The following is a 19,356-nucleotide window of genomic DNA, read 5'->3' on the forward strand; positions in this document are numbered from 1 at the left end:
TTGGTGGTGGTAGCGGCCAGTCCAAGGATAACGGGTGTAATATTTTGTACCTTGGGGAAGTTTTGACCTAAGCTGGTAAAGATAAGCTTAGGAGGTTTTTCATGCAGGTCCCCACATCTGTACCCTAGAGTTCAGAGTGGGGGAGGAACCGTGACATGGTGGCACAGTGGTGGGATTAACCTGAAATCATTTTGAGATCCAGTTGAGATTTTTTGAACTAGAAATACAGATTTTAAAAAGGAATTTTTAGGAAGTCCAGAAAGCAGCTTTGAAACTGAAAGCAGCTTGGTTTCTCTCTGCTTTGTGGCCAAGCAGAGACAAAGGGGGATTATCTTGTGAATTGCAGGTTTTCTTTGCCTGGAGGCAGGGTACTTAACTCCTGCAGGGAAATTCACAGTCTTCCAACCCAGAGGTTTTTTTTTTCTTTTCTTCCTAAAAGTAAATAGGGGGTGTGTGCTCTACCCATTTGCCTGGAGACAAAAGTGGCAGGGTTTTTTTTAGGATTTTGATTTTTTTTTGTTTTACAAGGAGCACAGGTTTGAAAAGAAATTTTTTTTTTCTTTGGGCTGGGTAAGCAGGTTTCCAAGTAGTTGGAGGTTTTTTGCTTTAATTTGGGCCCAGAGCAGAGACAAGGGAATTGTCTTTTTCTGTAGGCTGACAATCACTATCAGAGAATAGGTATTCTATTCCAGCACAGCAAAATTTTACAGCCAAGTTTTGTTTGTTTATTTCTAAACCTCGGGTGTAAAGTTAGTTAAAAACAGAGAGGTTAGAATGGCCAAATCCTCGGCTCGACTACAGCTGGAATTAGCCAAATTTCAGGCTGAGGAAAAACAAAGGGAACATGAAAGACAGATAGAACTCATGCGGCTGGAGAAGGAGGTACAGGAGGCTGCCCACAAGAGGGAAATGGAGGCAAGGAAGCATGTGGAGGAGATGGAGAGGATAAAGGCCCAGCAGAATATACCAACAAACCCTAGCAATCCTTCTCCAGGTACCACTTCCCATCCCAGAAAGTTCCCCACCTACAAGGCAGGTGATGATACTGAGGCCTTCTTAGAAAACTTCGAAAGGGCCTGCCTTGGGTACAACATCTCTACTGACCAATACATGGTAGAGCTGAGGCCGCAGCTCAGTGGACCCTTAGCTGAGGTGGCAGCTGAAATGCCTAAAGAACATATGAACAAGTATGAACTGTTTAAATCCAAGGCGAGAGTCAGAATGGGGATAACACCCGAGCAGTCTCGTCGGAGGTTCCGAGCCCTAAGGTGGAAACCAGACATGTCATTTACCCGACATGCCTACCACATTGTGAAACATTGGGATGCCTGGATATCAGGAGCAAGTGTTGAATCTCCAGTAAATTTGCCCTTCCTAATGCAAATGGAACAATTCTTAGAGGGTGTTCCTGAGGAAATAGAAAGATACATCCTAGATGGGAAACCCAAAACTGTAATCGAGGCAGGAGAGATTGGAGCCAGATGGGTGGAGGTGGCAGAGAAGAAGAAAACTGGTCGCAGTTGGAGCGGAGACCAGAAGGGACCACCCCAGACCACACCCTATTACCGGGGGCCGCCCAAAGCCCCACCTACCTCCCAAAGAACCCTCCAGACCCCTTATCGTCCCACCACCCCGTTCTCCAGCAACCCACCTCGCCCCGGTGACCCGTCAGCTGGACGATGTTTTAAATGTAACGAGCTGGGGCATGTAAAGGCCAACTGCCCCAAGAACCCCAACAGATTATAGTTCATTGCACCGGAATCACACCAGAGGTCCACAGGCCCAGATACCTCCCAGATACCCTTGGAGCGGAGGGAAACTGTGAGTGTGGGCGGGAAGAAGGTCACCGCGTGGAGGGACACCGGAGCACAAGTGTCAGCTATCCATGCTTCCTTAGTGGACCCCAATTTAATCAACCCAGAGATCCAAGTGACGATTCAACCCTTCAAGTCCAACTCTTTCAATTTGCCTACAGCCAAGTTGCCTGTCCAGTACAAGGGCTGGTCAGGAATGTGGACTTTTGCAGTCTATGATGATTATCCCATCCCCATGCTGTTGGGGGAAGACTTGGCCAATCACGTGAAGCAGGCCAAGAGGGTGGGAACGGTCACCCGCAGCCAGGCTAAACAAGCCGTGAGGCCTAGCTCTGTTCCGGAAACTTCTATCAGGGCCCGGTCAGAGGTGATGGACCCAGACCCCAGGCCAATGTCTGCAACAGCAGTAGTGGATCCAGTCCCAGAGACCCAGACGGAACCAGTCCCAGAACCGGAACCAGCCAAACAACCAACACCAGACCCCGTGCCAGCACTGAATCCAGTACTTGCAACCTCAACACCAGAGGGCCCCACCGAACCTGAACTGGCAGCAGCCGATAACCCTACACAAGAGGCTCAGCCGGAGCCTGAATCCCAACATAGTGCACCAGCGGAGAGCGGTTCACAGTCAACAGAAACAGCTCCATCCCCTATATCGCTTCCAGAGGGACCAAGCCTATGTCCCCAATCCAATGAGGAACTGATGTCTCCAGCATCAAGGGAACAGTTCCAGACCGAACAGGAAGCAGATGAAAGCCTCCAGAGAGCGTGGACGGCGGCACGGAGCAACCCACCGCCTCTCAGGTCTTCTAATCGATCCAGGTTTGTTGTAGAAAGAGGACTTTTATACAAGGAAACTCTTTCTGGGGGACACCAGGAAGACTGGCATCCTCAGAGACAGTTGGTAGTTCCAACTAAATACCGGGCCAAGCTCTTGAGCTTAGCCCATGATCACCCTAGTGGCCATGCTGGGGTGAACAGGACCAAAGACCGTTTGGGGGGGTCATTCCACTGGGAGGGAATGGGCAAGGATGTTTCTACCTATGTCCAGTCTTGTGAGGTGTGCCAAAGAGTGGGAAAACCCCAAGACCAGGTCAAAGCTCCTCTCCAGCCACTCCCCATCATTGAAGTTCCATTTCAGCGAGTAGCTGTGGATATTCTGGGTCCTTTTCCGAAAAAGACACCCAGAGGAAAGCAGTACATACTGACTTTCATGGATTTTGCCACCCGATGGCCGGAAGCAGTAGCTCTAAGCAACACCAGGGCTAAAAGTGTGTGCCAGGCACTAGCAGACATTTTTGCCAGGGTAGGTTGGCCCTCCGACATCCTCACAGATGCAGGGACTAATTTCCTGGCAGGAACTATGAAAAACCTTTGGGAAGCTCATGGGGTAAATCACTTGGTTGCCACTCCTTACCATCATCAAACAAATGGCATGGTGGAGAAGTTTAATGGAACTTTGGGGGCCATGATACGTAAATTCGTAAATGAGCACTCCAATGATTGGGACCTAGTATTGCAGCAGTTGCTCTTTGCCTACAGAGCTGTACCACATCCCAGTTTAGGGTTTTCCCCATTTGAACTTGTATATGGCCGTGAGGTTAAGGGGCCATTGCAGTTGGTGAAGCAGCAATGGGAGGGATTTACACCTTCTCCAGGAACTAACATTCTGGACTTTGTAACCAACCTACAAAACACCCTCCGAACCTCTTTAGCCCTTGCTAGAGAAAACTTACAGGATGCTCAAAAAGAGCAAAAAGCCTGGTATGATAAACATGCCAGAGAGCGTTCCTTCAAAGTAGGAGACCAGGTCATGGTCTTAAAGGCGCTCCAGGCCCATAAAATGGAAGCATCGTGGGAAGGGCCATTCGTGGTCCAGGAGCGCCTGGGAGCTGTTAATTATCTCATAGCATTCCCCACCTCCAACCGAAAGCCTAAGGTGTATCATATTAATTCTCTAAAGCCCTTTTATTCCAGAGAATTAAAGGTTTGTCAGTTTACAGCCCAGGGAGGAGACGACGCTGAGTGGCCTGAAGGTGTCTATTACGAAGGGAAATGTGCTGGTGGTGTGGAAGAGGTGAACCTCTCCATGACCCTTGGGCGTATGCAGCGACAGCAGATCCAGGAGCTGTGCACTAGCTACGCGCCAACGTTCTCAGCCACCCCAGGACTGACTGAACGGGCATACCACTCCATTGACACAGGTAATGCTCACCCAATTAGGGTCCACCCTTACCGGGTGTCTCCTCAAGCTAAAACTGCTATAGAACGGGAGATCCAGGATATGTTACAGATGGGTGTAATCCGCCCCTCTGAAAGTGCATGGGCATCTCCAGTGGTTCTAGTTCCCAAACCAGATGGGGAAATACGTTTTTGCGTGGACTACCGTAAGCTAAATGCTGTAACTCGCCCAGACAACTATCCAATGCCACGCACTGATGAACTATTAGAGAAACTGGGACGGGCCCAGTTCATCTCTACCTTGGACTTAACCAAGGGGTACTGGCAGGTACCGCTAGATGAATCTGCCAAGGAAAGGTCAGCCTTCATCACACATCTCGGGCTGTATGAATTTAATGTACTCCCTTTCGGGCTGCGAAATGCACCCGCCACTTTCCAAAGACTTGTAGATGGTCTCCTAGCGGGATTAGGAGAATATGCAGTCGCCTACCTTGACGATGTGGCCATATTTTCGGATTCCTGGGCAGACCACCTGGAACATCTACAAAAAGTCCTTGAGCGCATAAGGGAGGCAGGACTAACTGTTAAGGCTAAGAAGTGTCAAATAGGCCTAAACAGAGTGACTTACCTTGGACACCAGGTGGGTCAAGGAACTATCAGCCCCCTACAGGCCAAAGTGGATGCTATCCAAAAGTGGCCTGTCCCAAAGTCAAAGAAACAGGTTCAATCCTTCTTAGGCTTGGCCGGTTATTACAGACGATTTGTACCGCACTACAGCCAAATCGCTGCCCCACTGACAGACTTAACCAAAAAGAAACAGCCAAATGCTGTTCAGTGGACCGGAAAGTGTCAGAAGGCCTTTAACAAGCTTAAAGCGACACTCATGTCTGACCCTGTACTAAGGGCCCCAGACTTTGACAAACCGTTCCTAGTAACCACAGATGCATCCGAGCGTGGTGTGGGAGCAGTTTTAATGCAGAAAGGACCTGATCAAGAATTCCACCCTGTAGTGTTTCTCAGCAAAAAACTGTCTGAGAGGGAAAGCAACTGGTCAGTCACTGAAAAAGAATGTTATGCCATTGTCTACGCTCTGGAAAAGCTACGCCCATATGTTTGGGGACGGCGTTTCCACCTGCAAACCGACCATGCTGCACTAAAGTGGCTTCACACCGTCAAAGAAACTAACAAAAAACTTCTTCGGTGGAGTTTAGCTCTCCAAGATTTTGATTTCGACATCCAACACATCTCAGGAGCTTCTAACAAAGTGGCTGATGCACTCTCCCGTGAAAGTTTCCCAGAATCAACTGGTTAAAATCGTCCTTGAGATGTGGAAAATATTGTTAGTCTTTATGTACTTGGTAGTATATTTAGAGATGCATGTGTCTTATTAACTCTGTTTTCCTAGAGCTCCAGGAAGAAATCCCAGCCAGTGTTTCACCCTAGCTGAGATTTAGGGGGCGTATCATAAATATAAAGGGAAGGGTAAACCCCTTTGAAATCCCTCCTGGCCAGGGGAAAGCTCCTCTCACCTGTAAAGGGTTAAGAAGCTAAAGGTAACCTCGCTGGCACCTGACCAAAATGACCAATGAGGAGACAAGATACTTTCAAAAGCTGGGAGGAGGGAGAGAAACAAAGGGTCTGTGTCTGTCTGTAGTCGTCTTGGCCAGGGACAGAACAGGAATGGAGTCTTAGAACTTTTAGTAAGTAATCTAGCTAGGTATGTGTTAGATTATGATTTCTTTAATTGGCTGAGAAAAGAATTGTGCTGAATAGAATAACTATTTCTGTCTGTGTATCTTTTTTGTAACTTAAGGTTTTGCCTAGAGGGGTTCTCTATGTTTTTGAATCTAATTACCCTGTAAGATATCTACCATCCTGATTTTACAGGGGGGATTTCTTTATTTCTATTTACTTCTATTGTTTATTAAAAGTCTTCTTGTAAAACACTGAATGCTTTTTCATTGTTCTCAGATCCAAGGGTTTGGGTCTGTGGTCACCTATGCAAATTGGTGAGGCTTTTTATCCAACATTTCCCAGGAAAGGGGGGGTGCAAGTGTTGGGAGGATTGTTCATTGTTCTTGAGATCCAAGGGTCTGGGTCTGTAGTCACCTAGGCAAATTGGTGAGGCTTTTTACCAAACCTTGTCCAGGAAGTGGGGTGCAAGGTTTGGGGAAGTATTTTGGGGGGAAGGACGCGTCCAAACAGCTCTTCCCCAGTAACCAGTATTAGTTTGGTGGTGGTAGCGGCCAGTCCAAGGATAACGGGTGTAATATTTTGTACCTTGGGGAAGTTTTGACCTAAGCTGGTAAAGATAAGCTTAGGAGGTTTTTCATGCAGGTCCCCACATCTGTACCCTAGAGTTCAGAGTGGGGGAGGAACCGTGACAGGCCCCCTCAAGGATTGAACTCAAAACCCTGGGTTTAGCAGGCCAATGCTCAAACCACTGAGCTATCCCTCAATATGCAAAAGATTTAATTCCCCAGGGCTTTCAATATAATGCCTCTGACAAAGCACTGAATTAACATATTTTTAAAAACTGTAAGACCAGCTATATTGGGTCAAACTAATGGTCCATGTAGCCCAACATCCTGTCTTGCTGCAGTGGCCAATGCCAGGTGCTTCAGAAGGAATGAACAGAACAGGCAATCACAGAGTGAACCATCTCATCGTCCACTCCCAGCTTCTGGCAATCAGAGGCTAGGGACACCCAAAGCAAAGGATTTAGGATGACCAGATAAGTGTGAAAAATCGGGACGGGGGTGGGGGGTAATAGGAGCCCATATAAAAAAAAGCCCCAAATATTGGGACTGTCCCTATGAAATCAGGACATCTGGTCACCCTAATGGGGTTGCATCCCAGACTGTCGTGGCTAATGACCATTGATGGACCTACCCTCCTTGAATTTACCTAATTTTTTTGTAACCCTGCTATAGTTTTGGCCTTCACAACATCCCCTGGCAATGAGTTCCACAGGTTGACTGTGCGTTGTGTGAAGAAATACTTGCTTTTGTTTGTTTTAAACCTGCTGTCTATTACTTTCATTGGGTGACCCTGGTGTTTGTATTATGTGAAGCAGTAAATAACACTTCTTTATTCACTTTCTCAACACCATTCACAATTCTATAGATCTCTATCATATACCCTCTCTCAGTCGTCTCTTTTCGAAGCTGGAAAGTCCCAGTCTTTTTAATTTTTCCTCATACGGAATCTGTTCCATACCCTTAATCATTTTTGTTGCCCTTCTATTTACTTTTTCCAATTCTACTATATCTTTTTTGCGATCGGGTGACCAAAACTGCATGCAGTATTCAACGTGTGGGCATACCATGGATTTATATCATAGCATTATGATCTTTTCTGTCTTATCTATCCCTTTCCTAATGGTTCCTGACATTCTGTTAGCTTTTTTTGGCTGCTGCTGCTCATTCAGTGGATGTTTTCAGAGAACTATCCACAATGACTCCAAGTTCTCTTTCTAGTATGGTAACAACTAATTTAGACTCCATCATTTTGTATGTATAGTTAGGATTATGTTTTCCAACCTGCATTGCTTTGCATTTATCAATATTGAATTTCATCTGCCATTTTGTTGCCCAGTCACCCAGTTTTGTGAGATCCCTTTGTAACTCTTTGGATTTTGCTTTGGACTCAACTATTTCAAATAATTTTGTATCATCTGCAAATTTTGCCACCTCACTGCTCCCCTTTTTTCAGATCATTTATGAATATGGTGAACAGCACTGGTCCCAGTACAGATCCCTAGGAGACACCACTATTTACCTCTCTCCATTCTGAAAACTTGACCATTTATTCCTACCCTTTGTTTCCTGTCTTTTAACCAGTTATTGATCCATGAAACGACCTTCACTCTTATCCCATGACTGCTTACTTTGGTTAAGAGCCTTTGGTGAGGGACCTTTTAAAAGGCTTTCTGAAAGTCCAAGTACATTATATCCACTGGATCATCCTAGTCCTTCGTTGACGCCCGCCCCCTCCAAGAATTCTGTTTGATGAGGCATGATTTGCCTTTACAAAAGCCATGTTGACTCTTCCCCAACAAATCGTTTTCATCTATGTATCTGATAAATTCTGTTCTTTACTATAGTTTCAGCCAATTTCCCTGGGGTTGAAGTCAGGTTTACCAGCCTCTAATTGCCAGGATTGCCTCTGGAGCCTTTTTTAAAAATTGGTCACATTAGCTATCCTCGTCTAGTCATCTGGTACAGAAGCTGACTGAAGTGATAGCTTACATACTGTAGTAAGTTGAGGCCCTGAAACATAAACCTTTTGGTATCAGAGGCCTGGTATGAGACCTAAGGCCTGAACTAAAGTAATGGTCAAGACTTTGCTAACATAAAGCAAAGTTAAGCTGCGAGCCAGAGGCAGGCCCTGCTCACAGAAGCTGGCAAGGAAAGGGCTGATGTTGCATAAAGATATGCTGTTGCATAAACATATATCTAAAGTGTATTAGATACCAGAGCCATACACAAATGGTACAAGAACATTCTTATACCATCCACATAGATAACAAGGACGGGGCAAAAGGCCAGTATGATGGATAGAGTTGTTTTGTTCGAACCAACATGTACAAGGTGAAAGGCAGCACCTTACTGCGTAGAAGGGTGGTGCATTGTTACGTAAAGGGGTTGCACCTCAATACGTCAAGAGTGTTATGTAACTTGTTTGTACCTGTGTTTAAGAATGCATCCCTGAGTGGATGTCTTTTTCCAGCCTAGGGGGCAGTGGAAAGTCCCGCCACTGACTGAGCTGAGTCCATTGCCAGGGAGCACATAGAGACTAGCAACAAACCGTATATAGGTTATATAAGTTATATGAACTGCGGGGCTAGAGATTGTGTTTCTCTTCGACAATAAACCTGGCCAACGTGCCTTCGTACCTTACTAGAGTTTGTGGTCATTGGGGGTTCTCTCAGGGTCTGCTGTGTTAGCTATCTGCGCAGAGCTGGGACAGCACACAGAGGGAACATGCATGCAGCCGACTGTTATCATCGAACAAGAGCAGAGCACCACACCGGTAGCTACTGACAACACATACCACAGGTAATAGTTCTGCAATTTCATATTTGAGTTCCTTCAAAACTCTTGGGTGAATACCATCTGGTCCTGGCGACTTATAACTGTTTATCAATTTGTTCCAAAACCTCCTTTATTGACACTTCAATATGAGCCAGTTCCTCAGATTTGTCACCTAAAAAGAATGGCTTAGGTGTGGGAATCTCCCTTACATCTTCTGCAGTGAAGAGCAATGCAAAGAATTCATTTAGTTTCTCACAATAGCCTTATCCTCAAGTGCTTCTTTAGCTCCTTGATTGTCCAGTGACCCCACTGATTGTTTGGCAGGCTTACTGCTTCTGATGTACTTTTTTGTGGGGTGGCTATTAGTTTTTGAGTCTTTGGGTAGTTGCTTTTCAAATTCTTTTTTAGCCTTCCTATGTAACCCACACACCACCTGGGTGTGGTGTACTGTTCCATCTAGTACTGATAGCACTTAGAGACAGATTAATGAGTCTATTCTACAGACTTAGCTAAAGGGCACATGATGTTTAGCTCATGCAGTAAAAGCTCATGCATTTAACTCCAGAAGTCCCAGGTTTGATCCTGCCTGCCAATGGCCAGGGTCTGTAGGTGTTACACCTAATTATACTTTTACATTTTTTTAAACTTGCCAGAGTTCATGCTCCTTTCTATTTTCCTCAGTAGGATTTAAATTCCAATTTTTAAAAGATACCTTTCTGCCTCTCGCCACTTATAGTGCCTGATAGCCACTTACAGCTTCCCGCAGCTCCCATTGGCCAGGAATGGCGAACCACGGTCACTGGGAGCTGCGGGAGATCATGCCTGCAGATGGTCAAGGTAAACAAAATGTCTCACAGCCCGCCAGCTGATTACCCTGATGGGCTTTGTGCCAAAGGTTGCTGGATCCCTGTATTATGTTTTATAATATGGAGAATACATTTAATTTGAGCCTCTATTATGGTGTTTTTTAAAAGTTTCCATGCAGCTTGCAAGGTGTTGTGACTGTACCCTTTAATTTGTTTAACTAACTTCCCCCTGTTTGTGTAGTTCCCCTTTCTGAAGTTAAATGCTACTGTGGTAGGTGTCTTTGATGTTTTCCCTCCCACAGGTATGTTCCATTATATTATGGTTGCTATTACCAAGCTGTTTAGCTACAAGTTAAGACAACTACAATGTTAATAAAATAAATTATCAAACAAGCAAGCCCTCTCATATGTCCCAGCTTGTGTTTGGTTATGATGGAAGAAGCACACAACCGTGTCCTGGAGGAATGGCTGCAGATTGGTGCCCAAACAGACGCCAGAAAAGAGCCAGATCAGTGAGGCTGAGCCAGAGGGAAGTCTTGCTGAGTCTCCACTGCACCCTACGTGGTCATTTACAACCTTGGCTGCAAAAGGCTACCAAATGGCAATTTTTCAGTCATGTATTTTTCATCCATTCTGCCCTCTTGTGAGCGGGCCACGGCGGGGCTCAGCCAGCGGGCCGGCTCCAGAGCAAGCTACGGGTAAAGCCTCATCCTGGGTGGTGGGGCCTTAGGAGCCCCCAGGCCCGGCAAGGTCTGAGGGGAATAGCTCGGCGCACAGCGGCCCTCCCATGGGGAACTGCGGTACCGGGTCACTGGGAAGCGGAGGGAGGGAGCACGCGCCGGCCTCGCCTCAAGCCTGTTGCCCCAGGCCAGGGCGGCTCCTGCGAGTAACAGTCAGCAGCACGTGACGCGATTCCCGCCTCTCCAGCCACAGGCTGAGCGGCTCAGTGGGCCGGAGAACGAGGGGCGGGGCTCAGGGGGCGGGTCGGTTGGTTCAGGAGAGGCTAGTTCTGGGGCACCCGGGGCGGGGCTACGTTGGCCGCTGGGTGGAGCCTGCGGGGAGTCCGGCTCGGGGACGGTGGGAGGAGCGGTCCCTGCGTGGGGTTAGCTCTATGGCATTGACATGTGGTTTCTTTGCCCACGTCAGTCATGGCGCCTGTGAGGCTTCAGTGCCTCTAAAAGAAAGAAGGCACATTATTTACATATTCATCCTGTTTGACCAATAAGCGCTCGCCGTTTTGGGTGTGCCGGCTGTTGGGAAAGTCACCTGATTCGTCTTTCAAGATGGCCGCGGCACTAGGCTGCTCAGCTTGGGGAATGCAATCAGTGCGGACCGTCCCATAGCCCCTGAGTGCGCAGGGGGAGCTGGACCGATCCACCACCCCTGGGTCTTCCCTAAGAGCTGTGTGTCTAGTGCAGGGCAGGGCAGCGCAGCCTGGCCCATCCTATCCGACGCGGATCTCCTGGTCTCCACTCATCCCAGACAGGTGACCAGGCGGGCACTGGGACGGGGCACGAGAGGCAGCCGGCTAGCGGGGGGATTTCTGGATGTGGGCGGAGGGCTGATGACCCAGGTCCTTGGTTCAGGGGTAGGACAGCAGAGGATGGGGAGCGCGGTGGGGAAATCCAGTGATGGGAGGGCTGACACGGTGTGTGAGGTGGGGGAAGGTAGCCCTGCGAAAGTGTTTGGTGAATCTCTGACCACGTCCTAATGTCTGTGTCATAAATATAAAGGACCATGTTGGGGGGTTTCTTGTACCTTTCTCTAAGCAGCTGCTAAGTCAAGTCTGGATTCTAGATTAGATGCACCCCTGGTCTGATCTGGTATGGCAATTCTTGTGCTACTTGTCATTTGTATTTTGAATGACTAGACGATGGAGACTAAACTCTCGTCTCCCTTAAAATGATCTCTCTAGATCATGACTGACTGAGACACCTTGGCAGGTTAATATATAGGGGTGAGAAGTTCCCAGTGTGGAGAAAGCTTGAGATGGAACTGCTCATGCTGTAGCTGCTCTGTTCACTACGGTTGTCAAGATACCACATTTTACCTTCCCTACTGAAGTCAGAGTTCTTTATTAGCGCTATGCTCTCAATAAACAAACAAATTGATCCTTCCTGTTTCCTGAGAGTATTGACTCTAAGCAAGTATCAGTGCATGTTTCACAGGGATAATGTTTAAATCACCTACTTGAACAAATACTGTGGTATTGATTTTATCACTGGCTGGAAGTGCATTCCAAACTTTAAAACACTTAAATAGCTGCAGCTTGGTTTCTGATTGTAGATCTGTTCTGTTCCAGGAGCACTGAGGGAAGATTTGCTGTGACTTACCTCTGGATGGTTTTTCTTTTCTTCCTTTTTTTTTTTTTCCTTCCTGTCCCCAGGAGTCCAGTCACAGTGGGATGATGCATCCATTTGGTAATGAGGAAGCAGCCTCTCTGGAACATCTTTTCTGTTTTTTTTGTAAATGTGTACAGCGGGGAGACTGGGAGCTAGCACAGGCCTGTATTCCTCAGTTACATCTGTGGCAGGGGGATGGCTCTGAGAAAGTTACAGCTATTCTGCAGTCTCTAATAGCTTGTCCATCTCAGTTAAGGTAAGTGCTGTGTGGGATTTTTGTCTAACTGGTGGAAGTAGAACTGTGTTAAACAGGATGTATGTGATGCAATTGTCAGAAATTGAGGCTGATTCTTTATTCTTACTATAATGGACCCCTAGAATCAGGGCCAGATTAATGCAGGGGCTTTAGGGGCTGCAGCCCTGGGCTAATGGGGGGCTCCGGCTCAGCAGGGCTCAGGCAGGCTGCCTGCTCGCTGTGGCTTCATGCCGCTCCCAGAAGCAACCAGCTGCTTGCACGTCTCTGCGGCCCCTGGTGGGAACCAGCCAATGGGAGCTGTGGGGGTGACGCTTACTGGCCTAGGCAGCGCACGGAGACAAGCTGTTCCCCTCTCCCCAGAGACGTGCCAGCAGCCAGCCACTTCCGTGAGTAGCGTGGGGCTATGGTAGGCAGGCAGGCAGCCTGCTTGAGCCGTGTTGTGCAACCGGCCAGGAGCTGCCTGTGGTAAGCGCTTCCCAGCCGGAGCCTGAACTTCACACCCGCTACTGCACCCCAACCCTCTTCTCCAGGTCAGAATCCACACCTGCACCCAACTCCCTCCCAGACCTCGCATCCCCTCCTGCACCAAACTCCCTCCCAGAACCTGCACCCTTCACCCTCTCCTGCACCCCAACACTCTGCCCCAGCCTGGAGCTCACTCCTGCACCCAAACTCCCTACCAGGCCCTGCACCCCTTCCTGCACCCCTTTCCAAGCCTGGAGCCCCCTCTTGCCTCTGGAGCCCTCCCAGAGCCCTCACCCTCTCCTGCATCCCAACACTCGGCCCCAGCCTGGAGTCCCTTCCTGCACCCAACTCCCTCTCAGAAAGAAACTAATATCTCAGCTGTTCTAAGGTAAGAAGTAGGCTATTTTGAATTAACTAAACTATATTCTACATGTTTTAAGACTGAAATGTAAGTACAGAATGGCTTTATGTAAATTAAAAGGCAAGTTTAGTATAGCATTAATAGCCTCGATGCCACAATTGTGATGATTTTGTTTTAAATTAGGAAAAAGACTTGTATACAGGGACCCCACAAAATATAATAGGCCCGGGCCTACAGGAGAGTTAATCCGGCCCTGCTTAGAATCCTTGAAGCAGAACATGCTTCCTTGCCAGTGTTTTTTCCTTCATGCATTCCATTATTATAGTTAACATTTGAGTGCTGACCTGCTCAGAGTTGCACTAATATATGTAGGGGACCCAGCCTCAGTAAGCTTACAACCATGTTCATATATGCAATAGAGAAAATGATGGTATAAGCACAAGATCATGCAGAAATCTAGCAAAGGTCAATTTTGAAAGACTTCACTGAAATAATGTGAGTTGGAGGAGAGGGAGTCTGTTTTAGAATTGTAATGGTGCTGACACTGAGTGCTTTTTGTTTAGAAGATGATCAACCTATTTATTTAAAATGTTGGCTTACTACTAAATACCTGAGATGATTAAAACTGAAACTGTTTAAAAATCTTATTTCTCACCACTTAAATTGTCTACTTTTCACATTTCTCAGTTTGAATAGTGAAACAACCTTTAGTTTCACTTGTTTTTTCTCTTGACTTCTCAAGCACTTGCATGAGGCTATTAAGGTTGGGTTTCTGACACTTCAGGGGAACTTAAAAAATGTCAACTTTTTTTACTTTTGAAAAAAGTATCAAATATTTCTTTTTAAGTTTTGTATAACTTTTTGGTAATAATTTTTGAGTATCAACTACACAGACAGCATTCTGGGAATCATTTTTGTTTGGAGGAAAAAACACAATTAAATTGGTGTTGCCAACAGACATGAGAAAAATAAATATATTATACTTGGTACTGGCAACACGGCATACACTGGCTCTGTGGGGCAACTTTTCCTACTGTGAAGTGGGTAGAGATTTGTTTTGGTGCCTAGATGTTTGAAACTGATGGTATATGCTATTACCTCTGCAGGTGTGGACAGAATTACAGCCCTCAGAGACTTGCTTGGCTTTGGCTCCTTGTTCTCAAGAAATGGCTGGTGTGGGATCAGGTAAAGAAGTTTGTTCTAGTTGATCTCCAAATGGAAAATAATGTTTGTAAACAGAAAAATAATAAATTTTGTAGTTGCCTATTAAAATTTGAGACTTACTGCTATTAATAATGTCAACTGGTTCCTTAGACCATTTTCCATTAAACTTAGCAAGAAATTAAAATAAGTGTTTTGGGATTATTTTTTGAGGCCATGTGAGTTAGCTTTTTAATGTGCATACTCAGTGTGAGATGTTCTTATGAATAGACAGCATGAGTTAGTAACTTACATTTCTATAGCCCCTTTTATCCCCAAAAGATGAAATAAACCAAGGATTGCACAATGCTTTACAAATGGCATACTTTCAGGGTATGTAGTTTACATATACAAAACTATGGGGAGGAGAGTGGTAGGCAGCTAGCACACTGCATGAGGGAGAAAGAAACAAGGCCTTCAAAAAGGGGAAGATTGGTCATGTGTTTCTTTCCTCATTTTTTTCATTCCTCTGACCCCATTGCCTAGGTTCATGAATTTTCATGATCTTTGAGGAAAGGTGACCCTATCCCAAAGGGGTTATGGGGAAGTGATAGTTGCTAGCTAAGTTGTTGGAAATAAAGAATGGAATCTGTTGGTGCAGGAACAACCCCTAGATATCTTAGGATGGGAGAAAGGACTTTTAATCCCCAATAAAATAAATATCTCTGAAGATGTCTGCCCTAAAATAACAATTAAATAAGGTTTTGGGTTTTTTACCTGTAAACCTAAGATAGTGGCTCACATCTGCCCTATTCTTTTATCTTTTTTTCTTTTCCTGATAACTTCAGAAAATAATTCCAGCTGTTCTCCAGAGAGAAACTGAATTCTTACTCCTCTTAGAAGAACTGCAAAAGGATGTCTCAGATGAAGTCCTAAAGGTGAGCTGAGTGCCTGATATATTGATCATTCTTAGGATGAAACTTAATGCTATGAGTTAACTTGACTGACCTTGTGTTTGAGACATTAATGTACCTTTGGTCTTCTCTGCATAAAATAAAGACAGTTGAATGTGAGGGCAGTTCAAGTTTACTCACTTTAGGTCAAGGATCTCAAACTGAAATCACCATGAGGGCCACATTACTGACACCCTTTCATATAAAGATTCAAAAGCACACCCCTCCTGCTCCTGGCCCTGGCCCTGCCCCCACTCCACCCCTTCCCCAAAGTTCCCACCCCAACTCTGCCCCCTCCCAGTCCCTATTCCAACCCCTTCCCCAAATCCCCACCCCTGCTCCGCCTCTTCTCCACCTCCTCCCCTGAGCGTGCAGCTCCCCACTCCCTCCTGGAAAGTGCAAAGCACCTGGAGGTAGGCAGAGGAGCAGGGACGTGGCACACTGGGGGGGGCAGCGGGTGAGGGGAGCTTGGCGGCCGTAGGAAATAACTCAGGGGAGGAGGGGTGGGAGGAGCTTGGCGGGCATGTGGCTTGCAGGCCACGTGTTTGAGACCCCTGCTCTAGGTAGTGAATTTGGCATATATAATGGTGATTCTGGCTATAGAGGGGATAATGTAGGCAGGTGCTGAGCAAGCTTCTTTCCATAGCCTTGCTAACAATCCTGACTCCTGACCTCCAGCTGCCTCTGCTGTTACGGTCATACATCCCCATATGCAACTGTCTGTGCACCTCAGTCCTCATGTCACTTCCTGCTACATCAGCCTTGGGGCTTCCCTGGACAGAGACTACTATTTGTATGGTAGCTTTCTGACTTGCAGAAATGGGCACTAGCTTAGAAGCATCACATCTTGACTTAATGTAGGATATGAATTTGGGCCTCAATAGAGGAAAGGCTAGTGTACGAACACAATGAATCACTGAACCTTCTTACTGGTAGGCTTTGAAATCCATAGTGACCAGAACTGCCCTTGTTTTTTAAATTGTTATTGTCCTCTACCATTCTGCTTTTTGTTCCAACTCAAAGTCAAGTTGAGGTTTGACTCCAGACAATGGAGCTGACACAGCTGTCTGGCCATGTTGGGGAAGGAGAGCTAAAATGGATGACCTCAAGAAGGCTAAGGAGTTTAATACCTATTTTGCTTCATCTTCACTAAAAAAGTTAATGGTGACCAGATACGCAACACAATTAATAACAACAAGGAGGAAGGAATGCAAGCCAAGGCATGGATCAGGATAAAGAATATTTAGCTAAGTTAGATGTATTCAAGTCAGCAGGACCTGATGAAATTCATCCTAGGGTGCTTAAAGAACTAGCTGAAGCAATCTTGGAACCATTAGCAATTATCTTTGAAAATTGTTGGAGGAAAGGTGAGGTCCCAGAGGACTGGAGAAGAACAAATATAGTGCCTGTATTTAAAAAGAGGATCCAAGAGGACTTGTGGAATAATAGACCAGTCAGCCTAACTTTGATACCTAGAAAGATACTGGAGCAAATTATTAAATTTGTGGTTTTAAAAAGGTTGCTGCCAGAATTGGGGGATCTCAGTGGTGCAGTTCAAGAGGCTGCAGCCAGCTGCACAGTGATTGTTGTGGAGAACCCCTTCAGTAGGGCTGATGGGGAGGAAAGCTGCATGCCAGTTCTACAAAGGATGTAGCTGGTATGGTTTCACCATGGGACTCTGTCCTCTTATTTACCTATTTTGTACCCCTTTCATCAGATCATAATGTCAGGCTGATAGTTTGAAATCACACTGAAATGATTTGTCTCTGCTCGCTCCATCTCAATTGGGATTTCGTGCGTTGAGGGGAGTTGTAAAGAGGTTAGGGTTTGTGAAAGCCCTTTAAATACAATAACAGTGGAATGTTGCAAACTTATCTCAAAGGCATTTGGGGAGTAGGAACTCTCTTCATAGTGTTCTTGGGGTCACAAATCCAGACTTCCATTAGGTTTACTGACCCCAGCCTGAAAGAACTAATATGGTAGACCAGACTGGAGTAAAAGTGCCTTTACTAACAAGGTTTGACTGTAGGTTGCAATGGATACAAGGGCTCCTGTATCTTGGGAGATCATTTTGTATGAAGTACAGAAATACGTCCATTGGGCCCAGGACACTGTTACTGTCTGTAATAATTCTCCAGTGCTCTATCTAGCTCATTTTCAATATCCCACACAGTGCAGGTTTCCATGACTTTACTTGTTAGATTGTTCCACAGTGTTCTAGATCTCAGACAGGAGGTTTCTTCTAATAATCAGCCTTTGCTCAGCTTCATCTCATTATCTCTAACTTTATCTCCTTACATCAGCCTAAACAATACTTCTTCCTTATTGGTATTAACCAGCTGCAAGTATTTGCTGAATGTAATTGTCTGGTCTATACTTCTGCTTTTCTCTTTGCACCATGCTAATTCTTTTGGTTTTGAAATTATGGAAGGTGGGGGAGGAAACCAATAGACACTTTGAAAGATGAATGAAGGAAAACCTGGATCTGGCTGCCAAAGTAACAAAATCAGTGGGACACTTTAATAAAAACTTGGGTTTTGTGAAGTACTTTTTTCATACAGTAGGAAGGTTTCCGTAATTAAAAACAAAAAATTCCAGTGTCTATACTTAAAAAAAAAAAAAAAAAATTCAAACAGCACCAGTGGTGGAAAGTAAAATAGGTTTTAAAAACTCTTTTGTTTTTAATAAACCAAATATTTGGATGGGGATTTGCCTTTCAAAGATTTTTAATTGTTGGCTGAATGTTTACTTTTGTAAGATTTTTAAAAAAGACTAGTTGCTAATGGTTAATAGGATCTGCAATGATTCTAGTTAGGATGAAAATCATAAGGACTCCGTATCCTCATTTCATAAGCGGACCACCAGAAGGGGAACGGTAAGAAACTCCCTCAATAATGCAGTATTGTAGTTAGGAGCATTATGGGAGTTTTATACTTTAAACATCCAGATTTGATCACTATTATAGACAGGACTCTGGACTAGGTGAGCCAGTATGCAGCATCTGAGCTTCTTGGGAGTCATAACCATTGATGGCGTGTGTTCGCAAAAAGTGCATTATTTTGGGATTGAAACTGAATGCCTGTAGTTCTGAATTCCTGTAGCAGAGTTGGTTGCCAAGGTAAATTAATGGTTCCAAGTGGATGTCTATTGAATCTTTAAATTTGTTGTATATCTGGTTATATTTTTTTAATGTGTGTGTGAAAACCAAGTGGCATTCAGGCCCCCGATCGTATCTGTCTGTTTCCTCCCAGGAGCTGTTCGAAGCATTTGAATGTGTCCAGAGCAAGCATGAATCGGACAGAAAGAAAAGAGATGGCCGCACTTACAGATTCAGTGTGGAAGCAACCTCTGCTCTCCGGAAGCTTTTGTTGAGGGCTCCCCGGCGGGCACAAGCCCTGCTGGAGTTCCTGCAGGGAGAACCTGGCACACCCAGCTCTGCACTCCAGCACAGCTGCTGTCTGCAGAATATCTACGTTGACTTTCTCCGTGACTCCTTAAAATCTCTGCAGAGGCTTCAGCAGTATCCCAAATCCTCAGGAGAATTGGATCAGAGTGAGACAGTAGATGCTATTTACAGTGCCCTTAGCGTGTTGCATTTTGAAGTGGAGCATCAGACTGGCGAGCTCCGACACTTGTGCAGGGAGCTGTTGGATGCTTGCTGGGCTGAAGGAAGCCCACTGAAGGAAGAGAGGTTACTGGGCTGCATACTGAGGAAGCAGAGCCATGCCTTGCTCAGTCTGTACAGCAACGTCTTCACAGAGAGGACAAGAGAGAAACTGCTGGGGCCAAAGTTGCCAGGAAAAGGTTTGTTTTGTTTTCTCGTTAAAAGCTGGACCATTGAGACTTTGCAGGCAAGAAAGGTTGGCGGGAGGAAGGGATGGGAGTTTGGCCACATAGGGATTTTTTGTTATGGAGACTTAGTTATGGAGTCTGAATGTGGCTTTTGCTTAGTGATTCCCTAACTGTTCTACTGCTGTAAACCTTGCCCAGGGCCTGCTTTCT

General features: G+C 45.8%; 1 protein-coding gene across 5 annotated transcripts in view; it reads left to right on the forward strand.

The window, feature by feature from the left end:
* The first annotated feature begins 11,089 nt into the window (after window positions 1–11,089).
* The window catches only part of ZFYVE26 (zinc finger FYVE-type containing 26), a 70,537-nt gene continuing 62,270 nt past the window's right edge, over window positions 11,090–19,356 (forward strand). For all 5 annotated transcript variants that reach the window (XM_073348397.1, XM_073348400.1, XM_073348398.1 and 2 more), the window contains exons 1-5: window positions 11,090–11,323; window positions 12,224–12,435; window positions 14,368–14,446; window positions 15,250–15,339; window positions 18,606–19,158. In XM_073348397.1, the coding sequence (XP_073204498.1) occupies window positions 12,242–12,435; window positions 14,368–14,446; window positions 15,250–15,339; window positions 18,606–19,158 (916 nt within the window). In that variant the 5' untranslated portion in view covers window positions 11,090–11,323; window positions 12,224–12,241. The remainder of the gene's footprint in view (window positions 11,324–12,223; window positions 12,436–14,367; window positions 14,447–15,249; window positions 15,340–18,605; window positions 19,159–19,356) is intronic.

The sequence above is a fragment of the Lepidochelys kempii genome, chromosome 6, assembly GCF_965140265.1.
Source record: "Lepidochelys kempii isolate rLepKem1 chromosome 6, rLepKem1.hap2, whole genome shotgun sequence".
In the NCBI taxonomy this organism is placed as follows: Eukaryota; Metazoa; Chordata; order Testudines; family Cheloniidae; genus Lepidochelys; species Lepidochelys kempii.